General features: G+C 38.0%; 1 protein-coding gene across 1 annotated transcript in view; it reads right to left on the bottom strand.

The window, feature by feature from the left end:
• Positions 1 to 4,779: 4,779 nt before the first annotated feature.
• Positions 4,780 to 15,174, bottom strand: part of CLVS2 (clavesin 2) — a 49,576-nt gene continuing 39,181 nt past the window's right edge. The window contains exons 3-5 of the mRNA XM_008497329.2: positions 12,015 to 12,125; positions 8,828 to 9,048; positions 4,780 to 4,988 (exon numbers count right to left, since the gene is read on the bottom strand). Of these exons, the coding sequence (XP_008495551.2) occupies positions 4,901 to 4,988; positions 8,828 to 9,048; positions 12,015 to 12,125 (420 nt within the window). The 3' untranslated portion in view covers positions 4,780 to 4,900. The remainder of the gene's footprint in view (positions 4,989 to 8,827; positions 9,049 to 12,014; positions 12,126 to 15,174) is intronic.

Here is a 15,174-nt window from a genome sequence, read left to right on the forward strand (position 1 = left end):
ATTTGTGGTCACTTAAGCATGCCTCTAAATACAATTTCCTTGTGTAGCTAGTGGGAAATAAATATCTTTCAAGGCCCTCAAAACAAGATCGTCCCTGACAAAGCTCAGATTTCTTTACTGAGCATCCAAGATTTCCTTTGGGGGTCTTCAGAGTAAACTACTTTTTTTCCATCATTTATACAGGGGAGAAATGCTTTTCATTTGGGGGGCATACATTCTTTATACCATTTCCCCAGTAGATATAGTAAAATGCACATTCCTAATTAACTCCACACAGAAGCACATCACCCCTGGTTTGTAAGGACCTCGTGGTTAAACATTTAGGTAGGTTTCTAAAGAAAGTAGGAATGATAAAATTACAAAAAACCAGACATAGTTCTCACACAAAATAGAGACACAGTTTTTTCTCCTGCAGTTCAAACAAGACTGAGTGATAGAAGTATCATTTTTGCAACACATAATCATAATGTGAGTGTCTTCCATTGAGATTTTAATGTCTCTAACTGGCTGTGTTTCTGCTTTCCCAGATTTTCCAAGAGAAATGGGATTACTATTATATTTGTGATTTCACAGTGTGCTTTGAACTTGTACAAGAGTACTATTCACAGCATCACAAATACACACTCATAAGCCACTTGCAAAATGCCTTTCTTTGGAAGGACATGATACAGCTATCCATTTGAGTGACTTTTTCAGCACAATCCTTAGAGACTGTTGCTTTTGCCTTTCACACTGTCATTTATCTTCCAAATTTGCCTTGGTTCCCAGTGATGTTGATAGCTCAGTACAAGATTCCCCAAAGGAAAATAAAGATTATCAAAACCAAACTCAGTGCCCCCTCATATCCTACTTTAATACTCTAAACAAAATCCTGCAACCTGATTTTGAATTTTTCTCTCTTCCATGCTCTTCCAAACACAACTTTTTCAAAAATCTTGATGCATACACCAATAATAACAGTAACAATATAATAAAAGAGATATGACCAACTGTTATTGCAAAATTGTTTCCCAGGTAATTCTAAGCGCTAGTTATTATGACATTAGGAACTTTTTAATTTCCCAAACAGATCGATTAAATAAAAAAAGACATGAACAAAACACTGTCAGGCTACAGTTTTGTCAGGTCATGTGCTCAGGCTTTGCTGTGACTGTGATCAAATAATATAAAGAGCTTTGCATGCAAGGTACTGAGCTAAAAAAAATACTTTAAGAGACACATTAAAGTGAATCTGCTTCTCCACATATCAATGACCTATTGAGGTCCCCTCTATTTTCTTTAATTCTGTGTTTAGTTTATGTATGTCTCAAGAAGTAACTTTTGTGACCAGGCATAGCATGTTTTCAGAGTGTAAAACGACCTTTTTAAATATGCTGTACAGTAAAATTACATTTCTGTAAGGAAATCTTAAAGCTATTTTACAACTAATAACTATTGGAAACCTGTGCATTTGATGGAGCTTAGTGGGATTGCTTACCTGTCTTTATAAAGCATCTCTGATTACAGGAGAAAAGCTTTGGGCACGGAAGTTTCCAAAACTTTTCCATATATTATTAAATATTTGTTTCATAGAAGAGACATCATATAAGGGGACATTTTTAGATCTCGCCAAAACTATCAAATTTAACACTTTTTCCTCTCCTCCTTTTTTTTCATTTAGTGGCTTGGACAGGTATATCTAGTTTCTCCACTAAGTTCCTCATATTGCAGGATATTCTTTTTTATATGCATATCGGCATGCATAATTACATGGGTTTTTTCTACCCAATATACAACAAAGGTAACAAATCTAAAGGAATTCCTCCCAAGCACTTGAGTTCTATTTTTAGCACTTCAGTTCTGCTATAAAATTGAGACACAAGGTCCTGTGATAATAAAGATTGGGAAAAGTTTTCAGTCCAAATTTAATATATTAGAAATTGAACTACCTATAAAGATTTTCTACAAGAAAGGAAAAGGTGGAAACTCTTTCTGTACCCTGATGTGTAAAAAAGAAATGTCTTGAAAGAATAGAGATAATAATTTTTCTTACCCATTCTCATATTCATACCCAATGTCACAGATGCAGTTACTACAGCCAAAATTTATTTCAGCAAAATAAAAGCCACAGCCAAGACAACCTATAGCCCAGCTCTTAAGCAGTGAGGATCTTATTGAAAAAGTTGTTTTGTTCTTGATGAAAGATGAGGTCCCAGTTACACAAAATTATAATATATCCTACTTTCTCTTTCTGGAAAGAATATATTAATACTCATTAACTTGAATATGGAATCAGGCATAAGAAAACATTACATAAATTACAGCTAAGTGTATAAATAAAGTGTTTGTAAACAAAATTAATTCATAAGCTTCAAAAAAATGTTATGCTTCATAGAGTTGGGCAGATATACTTTCCTACTAAGATGCTCTGTGGGGATGCAAGAGGTATTTGCATTTTCTGACCAGGCAGCTGGTGTAGTCTAAAATCAGTGTTGTGCTGGTTTAAGCCAAGGTTGGCCCATGTAATCTAACAGCATCCATGAAGATTTTGACCACTACCATGTCACAGTTTGCCTACATATAGAACAACTAAATCTTGAAGCCCTTTCAAGAAGTGAATTTCTACTGAGTTTTATCTGATAAGGATTTAAAAATCAGATCAATAGCAATGTACTATTCCACTAACTATAAGTACGGGCATATATAGCATACATTCAAATATGGCACTTCTGCAAATCCTAGAGACACATCTCACCTATCCAGCATGATGTTACTAGGTATGTGAAGACAGGACTGCATAAAATAGTTTGTAAGAATTCATCAGTCTTTCAAACCATAGAAGTAGTATTACAATAGTTTCCACTACTAAGAACTTGTAGGACAGACTAAAAAGACATTCAGGCTCATCTTTTCTCTTTGCATTTCATAAACAAGTGTAATGAAAAAAGTATTAGGAGAGTGGAAAGGCAGTGACTTGCTCAGACAGGTTCCTGCAAGGTGATTGCCTTTTGGGACAGACGCTATTTATCAGTGCTGCTGATGAACTGCAAAGTAGGAAAGCTTTATCTGCATGCTGCCCGGGCTAATCGAGGGTGATGCTGGAAGAGACAGCATTGTCTCGGCCCTGAGAAACACCAAAGCTGCCACCACTGGAGTCACAGCTCAACTCTGAGACCACACTCTTCCAAGATTTCACTCTCTGCTTTCCCTTAACTCATCCCAGCCTACTAAATCTGACAGCTGGAATCATCCTGGGGGAGGAGAGGTGACCTACAGCCAGTGACTTCTACACTTCAGTGATCGCTGAAGGGATGGAAGAAATTCTTTAAACTCTGGCTCCTGAGAGGCAGGGTTGCTGTGAGCTATCTCCTCCACTGTGGTCAGTGTATTCCTCACTAAGCCCTGCACTGCCTGGACATGCTCTTACAATACCTCCTAACCATTCAGATGTCTTGGTGGGCAACCTGTGTCCTCATGCTAACTGCAGAGTTGTCTTGACAAGAAATCAAATTCTTGCCTCAGCATACAGCAGGCTGCACACACATCAGCCAGCACCCAACAAAGATGACACAGCCCCTGCATTTCTGCTGATTTAGCCAATCCCTCGCAAAACCTGTTGCCCTTCTGAGGTAAAAATGTATTTCTCTATTATGGCACATGTTCAATATATACAGTTACACTATGAACAAAACAAACATGTCCTAAACACATAGGCTGAGATGTCTGACTACAACTTATTCATATTAGTAAGCTGAAATGGGATGCTGTTGTTCTATGGAAAGTTTTACTATATTAATAATGACATTGTCCCAATATACATTCTATAATATATCTAAGTACATTGAATAGGTATGATTTATTGTATAAACCTTCAATTAAATATACATGTCTAACAATGTCACCTTGTATGCTTGTCAGAGATTGATAAAAATATATATGTATCCAGTCTCCCAGTGCACAAGATTCAGTGATTAACTTGTAACATCTGCTGCCAGACTTTATTTTGAATATTGGTTATTATGCTGTATTTAGAGGACTTTTTTCTCATTCCAAGGGAGAACAGAGTTCTGGAAAAATTCTTGACATGCACCCAAAATGCAAGAGAAGTAACTCCAACGTGTCCCACATTAAAACACCCAGGTTAGAGTAACAAGCCAGGTTACTTGCAAACTGTAAATGAAAAGTAAGGAAGAAACCTCATAGATCCATACAGCGAAATAACAAAGCTGTCAAAGATTCCAGCTCATTTGTTATCTTTTTCACAATGCTACATGGTTTATGCTAAATCACAATTCTAAGCCAAAATGTTACTTAGGAAATCAGTTCCTACAGTTATGAAATATGTGACTGATTACAGCATCTCCAAGTTCTTATGCTCCCTCTTTATCTTTGCAGATTACATGAGCACTGCAGAGAGAAAACAAATCAGCAGTCATTATGCTAGCTGCAATATGGCTTCCTATGAGAAGGCCAATATTTAATTGGCTTTGATATTTTTCCTTGTCCAGTATGTGTTTCTCTTTGTGTATGTGTGGGTGAGCACGCTCACTTTTTCTTCTCTTTTTTTTATGGTGCACTTCACTGACATGGTTAAGTCATTCATTTCCATAGCACTTGTTTCTCATAACTTAAAGTCAAATTGGAGGATTATATTGTATTTACAAACAAGTTGGCACTTACAGAATAAATTATTGAATCCTCTTTATTTTTTCTTTGATTTTATTTTCCTTTTTTGTCCTCTTCTTTTTCACCCCAGGGCATCCAGAATTCAGGCAGAATAGTAAAACCTCCTGCCTGCTGCCATTATGCTACATTAACATGAGTAAATGGGTTTCCAGCGGGTAGATTCTTTCCCAATGGTTTGCTTGCTGCTGAGAGGCAGTGCATTCTACCTCAGTTCTTGTCTGATGCTCAGGAACTGTTAGTCAAGTGAAAGCAAAGGCTGCATGTTTTCTTCCTCATTCTTATCCATGCGTTTCAGCACCCCTGGATCCACAACTGACTGAGACCTGCAGCGGGAGAACATGTTTAATTGACATTTCTAGATCAAAGCAAATGAGGGTAAACCTCAGCTTTCTTTTGTTTATTTTTATTTCTGCTAAGGCTTAAAAATAATGGTCCAGCATTACCCAAGCATCTGATAATTGCAAACGGTCAGAAAATCCTCCCATGGAGTGATTACATGGCATCAAAGGGCTGGTTTGTGGATGTGGGAGCAAAAGGTAGAATAAAGAGTGTCATCTTCAGTGAAACAGTGAGGTAGGGTGCATCCTCAGCACACAACCAAGGGCAAACTGAGTTTCTTTTGTACTGAGTGAATCACTGAGAAGGCTGTATAACACCAGGCTGTCTAATGGCACACTCCAGTGGCATGTGTTAGGTGGAAGCATAAGTTGCTTCTTTTCTGAACAGCAATTAAATGCAACAGCATGGGCTCCTTAGTCAACTCTCGGGAATGCTGCCAGAGCCAGCAGGATTTCTGGAGCAGTGGACACATCTGTCAAACTCACTTATCAGCTCAACTAAACAGAGTAAAGAGGGCAAATTCAATGATGACAGCAAAATTTCTCCAGCTTCTCTGCTTCAGCACAGAAGCATAGCACTGATACTGACACTGGTATCACAGACACATGTGAAGCAAAAAGAGGAAATCCCACCCCCCTGCAAAATCAAAATGTTCCACTGAAAACAGTCTGAAGTCTTAAGGTGGGGTGTTAGACCACCTATGTCTCAACTTCTCACAAAGCAGACACGTCTGTGGCACAGTAAAAGCAACTCTGATTTGATATTTCCCTTAGTAAGATACATCTCATGCTAAAAATGCCTTTTTTTTCTCTTCCTTTCTGTACAGATTTGACATGACTAGAACATGTATATAGCTCTATAATGTAAGCATCTATTTTTGATCAGTGGAAGCACACTGTGACTACAGTGACTATATGGATATGCCCATATGGAAGGCTAGCACAGAGAAAAACTTTTATGAATTCTGACCTCTCCTAAGATAAACATACAGAGCCAATCCCACACTCTTACAAACTGATCATCCTCTGGAACCAATGGATGAGGAGACAATTTGGGCTTTCTCAAAAAATTAAAGAAAAACGTCAAAAACACAAGAAACTTAGCTTGAAAAATCAAATGGCCTCTCTTGCCATAAGCATAATTTAAAATTTTTAATTAAAACTGTACAAAAGCCCTCACTCATCAACTCTGGTCAGTTCCTCAGGCAGAAAACTAAACCACTGAATTAAAAACGTTATTTTTAAATCTTTACAAAGTACCATGCCAATGAAAAGCTGATTGAACTGCTGGTGGGAAGCTGTACTCCTGAAAAATCCTGTTCATCAAGATAAAAAATGCTGTGGAAGCATAATAATTTCAAAGGCTTCCCAATTGAATGTAAGTACTAATAGGAGACAGCATTTTCCTGGGCTGCCAACATCTGAGCAGGCAAGGTTTCCAGTTCTCATCTGGGGAGCTAAAGGGAAGCTGGAAAGGCAGCAAACCTGGCATCAAATTTCCATTGAGGTAGTTTTGGCCACAAATTCCTAGGGTCTTCAAACTCCCTGATGCCAAGGCAGATGTGAAAATGAAACTAAAGAAGCCCTGACCTATGCCTTGTAGGCTCAGGAGACTAAATTAAAGGAGAAATAATTTTCATTCAGTTTTAAACATTTACTGGTATTTTTCATTCCATTCATCAGCAATTCATTAATGAAGTTACCCTGAAAAATGAAAAACGTGTAACTCCACAGCACCTTCCACCTGCATCTCCCAAATAACTTTACAGATGTTCCTGAATGAATTCTCACCAAGTCCTACAAAACCTCATTGCAAATTAAAATACCTCACTGAGTGTGGTTTCAGAGAAAGAATCCATCAGGTGATGAATCCAAGTAAAATTCAATTTTTAATGAAATGTGTTTATCTGTTTTACCTTAACTTCTCTATATTTGTTTTAACACAGTCTGTGTGCTTAATACAACAAAGTCCTAGGACTTTCTGTCCATTTTACTACCACTCCATTCTACTTGGTACTAGCACAATAAGTCTACTAAACACTTTTTATATCCAGCAGCAGGGAAGGAGGATTCCAGCAGGCACTGCAGAGATGCTAACTGAAAAAGAATGCAAAGCATTGGAGGAAATATTAGCTCAGTATTATGTAGATACAAATTTCAACATTTTCTGCAGTATGTCTCCTACTGTGCCAGATAACCAATGTCATTTTGAAGTTTACACTGAAGTGCCATTCTACATGAAGGATTTTTAAAGCACAAGCTAATAGAGAATAAAACAGGTAAGTGTGAGAAAGCATTCTTTCAGAAAGGATGAAGAATCTGGTCAAGTCACTGCATTTACATTTAATAATGTGCTTGCCTATGATAGTCTGAGAGAGTCTGCTCCAAAGGGTCTTGTCACAGCCTTTCTCATGTTTCTTTATTGCATCCTTGGATAAACCTATTTACTCTCACAACTTTACTTTGCAACAGTAAGATGTTCCTCCCCAAGACAGCTTCTCTAATGTCTTATAATTTTTATACTACGTGCAAATCTTATATAAAAGCATTGCTAAATTTTGGCCTTCCTCCAGCTCTTCAGTGTCCCATTTTCTCCATCACTTGTCTTAATTGCATCTTTGTCACATAATTTCAGGAGCTTTTTTAACTTCTCCTCATCCCAGTTCAGTCCCACCCAGTCTCCTGCTATTTCCCACTTTCAATGCACTGAAGACTTTTTTCAAGAGAAAATCCTTAAACTTCACTGGCTTTTCTTCTTTTTATTCCTATGGCAATATCTTGTGATCTCCTCTCTATTTCCAAAAAAATATCTCCCTTAAAATACACTGTCCTCCCCAATCTACGCAATATTTTTCAGCCGAAATAATCTTCCCAGCTGAGAAGTCCGAAAATACTTTATCCTGTTTGATCTGCTTCCAGAGTCTCTCTCCCTTTTGCATCAAATACCATCTCCTGAAACTGAATTCTCTGCTAAGCATTTTCTAAATTAATTCTAATGACTTTATATGGTTTTTTCTGCCCTGCTTGTTCTCTTCTGATTCATTGCTAAGCCTACCCCCAAACTCTGACTTTTGCTGCTCAGCTCAACCTTTTCTATCACCCTGCTGTAATTTTTCCACTTTCTCTTCTTCTGCCCTGGCAAGGTTGATCCAGGTTTACCCCTCCCAAGCGAATCACCTCGTTGCTTCCATAGCTACTGGACAGGTAACTAACCCTCCCTATACTTTATTTTGAAAGGTAAAATGCAGCAAGCAATTATACTGCTGTCTTCTCTAAGAGAATATCAGGATGCCACGATATTTATGAGGCCAAAACATAACAACTGGCATTGATTTTTGTCCTGATTCTCCTATTTGCTTTTCATTATTTTGTGTTTAGTCATTGTGACTGACCATTCAGATGCTGCAAATATCCTGGCACCTATAGGCTGGTGGGTACCAGGTACTAGGCTACAGGATGGTTGAAGGTAAGAGTTATCACTACTACCCAGCTGGACCAGTTTATCCTCTGCACCAAGGCACACTCAAGCTGGCACTGCCTCTCTAATACTTGTAGGCTGGGGTGGGATATCAGATTATTCCAAACACATAGTCCTATATACACTGCCTATCTGGCACCATGGAAATAATTATCTGGACTGAGCTCACAACTCACCCAGGTGATAATCTACACTATGGTCTATAACCAACAGGGATTCTAAGAAAGGGAAAGAAATGGTCCCTGTATATAATAAACTGAGGGAAATACCTGCTGCTTCACAATAGAGGTGGAAGGCAAAGGCTAACTTATAAGAACACTAGGAGACCAGAGTTACTTTAACCCACCTTTTCATGGATTTGGGAGAGAGGTCCTTTTCTATATCCTTTGCAGGAGTGTTGTAGGAGTCTGCATTGCTTTCACTGTCATCATCGTACTCATGGTCAAGCAGTGTTCTTGCCCATGTCCCCATGTCATAGGGGGGCAACATTCCTCCAAATTCTGATGGCAGGATCTCAGGGTGTATCAGCTGATGCAGGCTGTTGAGGTTATTACCATGCAGGAATATCTGTATGTACACATGCAGTTAAAAACAAAGCAGTATCACAAAAAATCATCAGAGCCCAAATTATGTCATTATGATTAGAGAATATTGTAGAGTTACAATATTCTGTGTTGGCCTAACACAGATGACCATCAACAGACACACCATCTCTGCCTTAAGCATGCTCATACTATGTATGTAAAGCTACAAAGCAATTAAAGCACAAATGACTTTAAATGTTAACAAGGCACCTACAGAGGGTTAGAACTGTTGTCAGGTAACTAGGTAGACTGACAGGCAGACAGACAGATTTCCTATCTCTTCTTATTTGCCTTACCTAATCCTGTGAATTAAATTAATATATTAAGAACATAAATACTTAATAAAATTAATATTCACCACACACAGTAAGGGATATGCATTGTGTTTCAGCATTCAGCCATGAGTTCTGTAAATAAGACCAATAGTGAAGTATAATGAAAACTCCACTGGAAAGATTTTCTGCCTTGATATGGAGGTACTAGTAACTAGGATGCATACCTGACAATATATGAAGTCATTAATAACAATACATTATTTTCTATGACAACAATGAGAGAATAGCTGATGGGCTACTTGATATTTTCCATCAGTGCTTTCAGACATGTTTTATATTTCTCTAGATGTGTATGTATATGAATCCTTATATTTATGTTTATATTTAACCTTTTGCTTCTCCTTGGAGACCTGGAACGTGTGATTGATGAGCACTAGAAACAGAGCACCTCTGGATTTGGACTGCCTTCTCCCACAGATACAAAAGATCTGCAGACCTTCCAGTGGGAGGAAATTCCTCCTCTTGGGTACAGCTGCACAGACAGCTCAGAGCAGCTGTTTCTAGACTAGCAAGTAAGATGTGTCCAGATTCACTCTTTAGAACCAAGAGCAAGTGCCATGGCCCGGACATCCATATGGTTAAACAACTTTCATCTCCAGAACAAGCTCACCTTCATTCATACTGCTCACTGGTCCATGCCAGACCCAAACTGTTCCTGGGCAACATCTAAGAAAGCACCATCTGGCACCAGCCACATGCCAGAAAGTGCCTGTATAATTAAGGCAGTAAGAATGGCAGTACCCAGCCTTTTTTTTTTTATTTAGTAGTGCTGAAGCAGCTGGGAAGGTGAGCTAGGATGTTGCCTGCGGATAGCTGGATGACGGATGCTTCTTGCTCCCCACAGGGCAGGCAGAGGTGTGTGCACAGACAGGCACCACCTGCTACTGACTCCCATCCCACTTCATCTTGAGGGATTTCTTTGGACAGCTGTATCCTTAGTATGACTTATCAGTAATTAAATTAAAAAGGCAGGAAGCCAAAAAGACCAAATATATGCTGGGTTTTTTTATTGTTTTCTTCTGCCCATCTACCAGTCCACCTGTGGAGACAGGAAGCTTAATATGACCATACAAAATTAGTAATGTTCTTCCATCTCAGAAAGGAATTTGTCTTTGTGTGAAAGAACAAATTCTCTAATGGCAAAAGTAATTTGTTTTATGGTGCCTTTCCAGCAGAATGTTCCACTTCTCAGCAATTGTTTTTTTTACATGCCTGGTACCGCATTGATCAGTATATAGCTGTCAGTTGCAAATCTACCAGACATACTTAAAAAAATACAAAATACAAAAATATGAGCAAATACATATGATGAGCCTGATAAAATTCTGAAGATAGTTATGCTGGGTCTGGGGTTTTTTTCACAATCATTTCTTCTGTCTCTTAGGGGCTTTTTTCTAAACCTGATTTTAAATTTTACTTATTGGGCATAAGTTTCAGATTCTGACACTTAGTTTTGGACACTATATCAATATTTAACTACCTGACTACCTCCTGTGGGCATTTACAAAGAGAGTTGTAAAAGGTCAGCATTCCCAAAAATGTATGCCACTGATTCATTTTAAATAAAAATTTAAACACAAACCAGTAAGCATTCATGTTCAACTGCTTTGTCACTTATTTTTAATGCTGTAACACACCCATGAGCTGTACTGTACTCCATGGTTATGCATACACAGCACTTGATTTAAAAAGGTCTCAAAGATATCTGGCTCTATTATGCTCTTTGCTGAAGCTGTAGTCAATGGAGTGCAACTGAATCCTGCAAAATGGTTTTTCATTTGCATATTTACAATAGTTATTACATAAATAGCTTTGTCATTTATAGTTCAATATTTGTGAATACCAGAGGTTTAAAAAGCTTTATCTCTCAATAAAAACCAGGTAAACACCAGGAATCATTGCAGCCTTGTATGCTGTGCTTGAGGAGACAAAATACAGAGTTGCCTAGAGACCTGGTCCCATTAAAAAAAAAAAAAAAAAAATTATCATCACATTCTTGGTAGTGGGTTTGTATATGATGCTGGTTGTGCTTTCTTATTTACTGTTACAGAAATAATATTTTATGTACTACCACTATTAGGCTCTAATTGCACTGATGCAAACGCTGCAAATTCAGTGGCATCTCAGACACTGCTTGTGCTAATGAACATGAATTTCCTTTTATTGGCTTTCATTCAAATCAATATTCAGAGACTGCTATATACCAGTGTGGGTTTTAGTTTGCACTAATGTCAAGGAAATAACACTAGGAAAGGGCTTCGTATTCACTACCTTTGTTCTTAAAAGAAAGACAATTTTTTAATAGAATTAAAAATAATTTAATAGAACCTTAATAGAAATTGTAATGCTGACAATATTACAATATATTTATATAACCCAGAAGAAAGCATATGCTTACATTTTAAAATACACCTAAGTGCACTGCTTGACTATGCCCTTAAGTGATTACACTATACAAGTTTCTAAAGTAGATAAAGAGACTTTTTATAATACAGATGTATTTAAATACTTCCTACTGATAGGAAGCTGATATATTATGTACATCTACGTTATTAGAGTACGATACAAATGCTGCTACAACTGCCAGATAATGGACAATTAAAGAGAAGAATACCCTTTTTCGTGTCTTCTCCTTTAAAAAGGGACGAATAACTGTGTAGAGAGCATGGATATACCACGGCTGATTGACGAAATGTATTCCTCCAAACCGAGCTGGAAAACTGTCCTGCATGGCACAAAACAAATACATGCAGTATGAGTTGACTCTTTACAGAAGTTCAAGATGCAGCAAATAATTTTTTTCTTTTTATGCTGAATGCTTTAATTTTAACAATAAACATTAAGAAATATTCTTCAAGATTGTGTCCTCTCAGTTGATTTCTCATCTCCTCCACCAAGAAGCAGCACACCCCGGACAGAGCAGTGAGGAAGCATGCTGAGAGAGATATGGTATTCAAATAAAGGAATGGAATTTCTAACCTCCAGAAATGCTTTAAACATTTATGATTTGCCCATAATACATCTATGCAATATATTTTTCTTTTTTCCACTTCTGTGGATCTTATTAATTTTTAATACTAACCATCTCATCTCTTCCAGTGTCATTGAAGAGCACTAGAAATGTCCCTCTGGTTTCCAACTTTTAAAAGTGTAAAGCTAAATTACAATCAAAACCATCTCCAATATTTCTTTATCTCATAAAGCTGAGAATACATTAAACATCATGCATAAACTGCTATGCAGTATCCATGACAGTAATTCTTGTTGCATAGTCAGAGGTCTTCTGGGATCTAAAATGCAAGAACAGAATATCTGTATTGAAGCAATGACTTTTCTTTTTTCTTACTGAAAAACACAAGGGGCAGACAGCTCACTAGGAAAGATTTTGACATGCACTTCTAAGTCTAGAGAATGTGCCATTTCTATGTCAAGAGTGTAAGTCAAAGGGTTTGGCAGCTTGAAGAGGGCAGTGACTCTATCCTGGAATACTATTGCCAAATTCATCACACGTCCTCATTTTGTCTTTGCCTGGTTGATCATATGCTCAAAGAACATAATAAGCTGCTGTCATGTCCTGTGCTGCCAGGAGTTAGAGCACTGAGCAAGAAAGCAAGAGGAGGCAACAGGCTTGTAAATTGATGCTTGTCCCCTTTTGTTTTCGCAGGTTATGTCAGAACCTTCTTTGTGTTTAGGTAAACAGACTTATTAATGGCTTTTATCTGACTTAACGGCTTTTATCTGAACCCTTATTCAACAGGTGGTCCACTCTAGGCAGACATAGAAGTCACTTAGATAAAAACCCAGCTCCTCACAGCAGCAGCAACTTCCACTTACAATGAAGGTACAAATAAGGACAAGCTTCGCAGCTACATCTCCTCCTCCTCCTGTGTGGATGCAGTGAAGGCAGCTTCAGGTCTGTGTTAGTGGGATTGAAAGCTCAAAAGAGGCAATCAAATAGTTAGAAGGGGCACTCTCTGCAAACAGATATATTTTGTCTCCTCTGGAGATAAAACAGCAGGCCATATTGAGGCACCACACAGTCCAGATATAATCCACACAGCAGCATGTGAAGCATACTGATTTAAGGCCAGGCAGCACACAGTAAAAAAAGGCTGAGAAAAAAATCATAAGCTATATCAAGAGATATATATATATATATATATATATATAATCAAGAACTGTCAGATAAGGAAGGCAGGAACTGAAGGAAGGATATCTTTAACAAAATATTTCCAGCTAGGAATATACTTTGAAAAAGTACATGTGCCAAGCAACCTCTTCAGCTCTGTGAATGTGTACAGAGCTGTAGGAATAATGAAGCCTGAAGAGGTCACTTGCTCCTCTCAAGAATACCATTCAGATATTACAGGCATTGCTAACCCAGGGACTCCACATCAGGGTGCCACCTGCCTCCAAACTGTGGTAACTTGGTAGCTTACCAGGTGAAATATTTTCCATGAAGAAAGCAATGACTTAACACTATTCTACAGGGAGGGCAGCAGCTGCAACAAGCAACACTAACATCTGGCTGGCCAAAGCACATCAGTCAATGCAATGAAAAGTCTATTTTACAGATTTTCTTCAGAAACATTTGATTAACAGCCTTGAAATAAAACACACTGAAAGACTGTGCTACAGAATCCTCATCTTACTAAATGTCTAGTTCCTGTCAGGGCTGACTAAATGTCAAACAGGATGGTTGATCACTTGACATGTAATTCAGCCTGTTCAATATCGTAAATCCCCAAACGCCATTCTGAGAACACAACCCCTGATTTACCAAAGGTAGTAAATTATGTCCCTATCACAACAATCCAATGATTCTATTAAGAAGGATAAATCATTGGATGACACCTTAACCTTTAGTTGCAGGAGATACCATTCATCTAAAGAAAGGTGTGTTTGCTTGGTTTACCATTGCTGCTGCTCCAGCAAAGTCCAGTGCAGCACGCACAAAAGAGCATACACTAGAGCTACAGAATATATCTTTTGCTCATTTCAGCTAGATGTCTTTGTAGGTATCTTCAGAGTTAGCACTGGAATGGTAACCATGTTACATTACCTTGTGGGGATCACACAATTTTTTTAATGTAGGCACTATGGAAGACAGCAAAGCAAACCAGCCATTCCTGGCTGCATGTCTTCTTGCATTATTTTCATAAGCTTTTATATTAACACAGGTGTCTAAAAGTCTGCATACACCAAGTTATGAAATGTTTGTTCTTTATTGTTCACACAGAAATTTAAGACAATTTGTGAGATTCCAACAGGCAAACAGGTTCTACTGAGGGCTCTGAATGGATGGCTTGTCAGCCCTCAGTTATTTATGAAGATACAAAATCTCTTGCAGGTAAAATAGTTTCCTTACAAAGTACTGCTTTTTACATCTCCACCAACTTTTTCTGCATCTTTGAATCCATTTACATGGAGGGTCATGAATACAAGTGGAATGATTCTTAAATAGACTGTGCCACTTAATATTAAAAGCCAATTTGTCTCAAGAGTTTTTCAAGAGTTCTAAAGGCACTTTCCAGAACTCTCTAAAAATGCTGAATATTTATCAACTTCTGTGACTTAACTGAGGTGTCCAAATTCAGGAGGTTGTCCTGGTTTGGCCCAGGATAAAGGTAATTTTCTATCTTGTAATTCTGCTTTCAGCTAAGTTTCTTGTAAGTAGCTGCACTTGCTGAAATTAACAGCAAGTTTCTCAGTCAGTGCTTCTTGGACTGATAATGCTCAATGTTCTTAGTTACAGCCAGAGACTGATGTGCAGG

Source organism: Calypte anna, chromosome 3 (assembly GCF_003957555.1).
Source record: "Calypte anna isolate BGI_N300 chromosome 3, bCalAnn1_v1.p, whole genome shotgun sequence".
Lineage (NCBI taxonomy): Eukaryota > Metazoa > Chordata > Aves > Apodiformes > Trochilidae > Calypte > Calypte anna.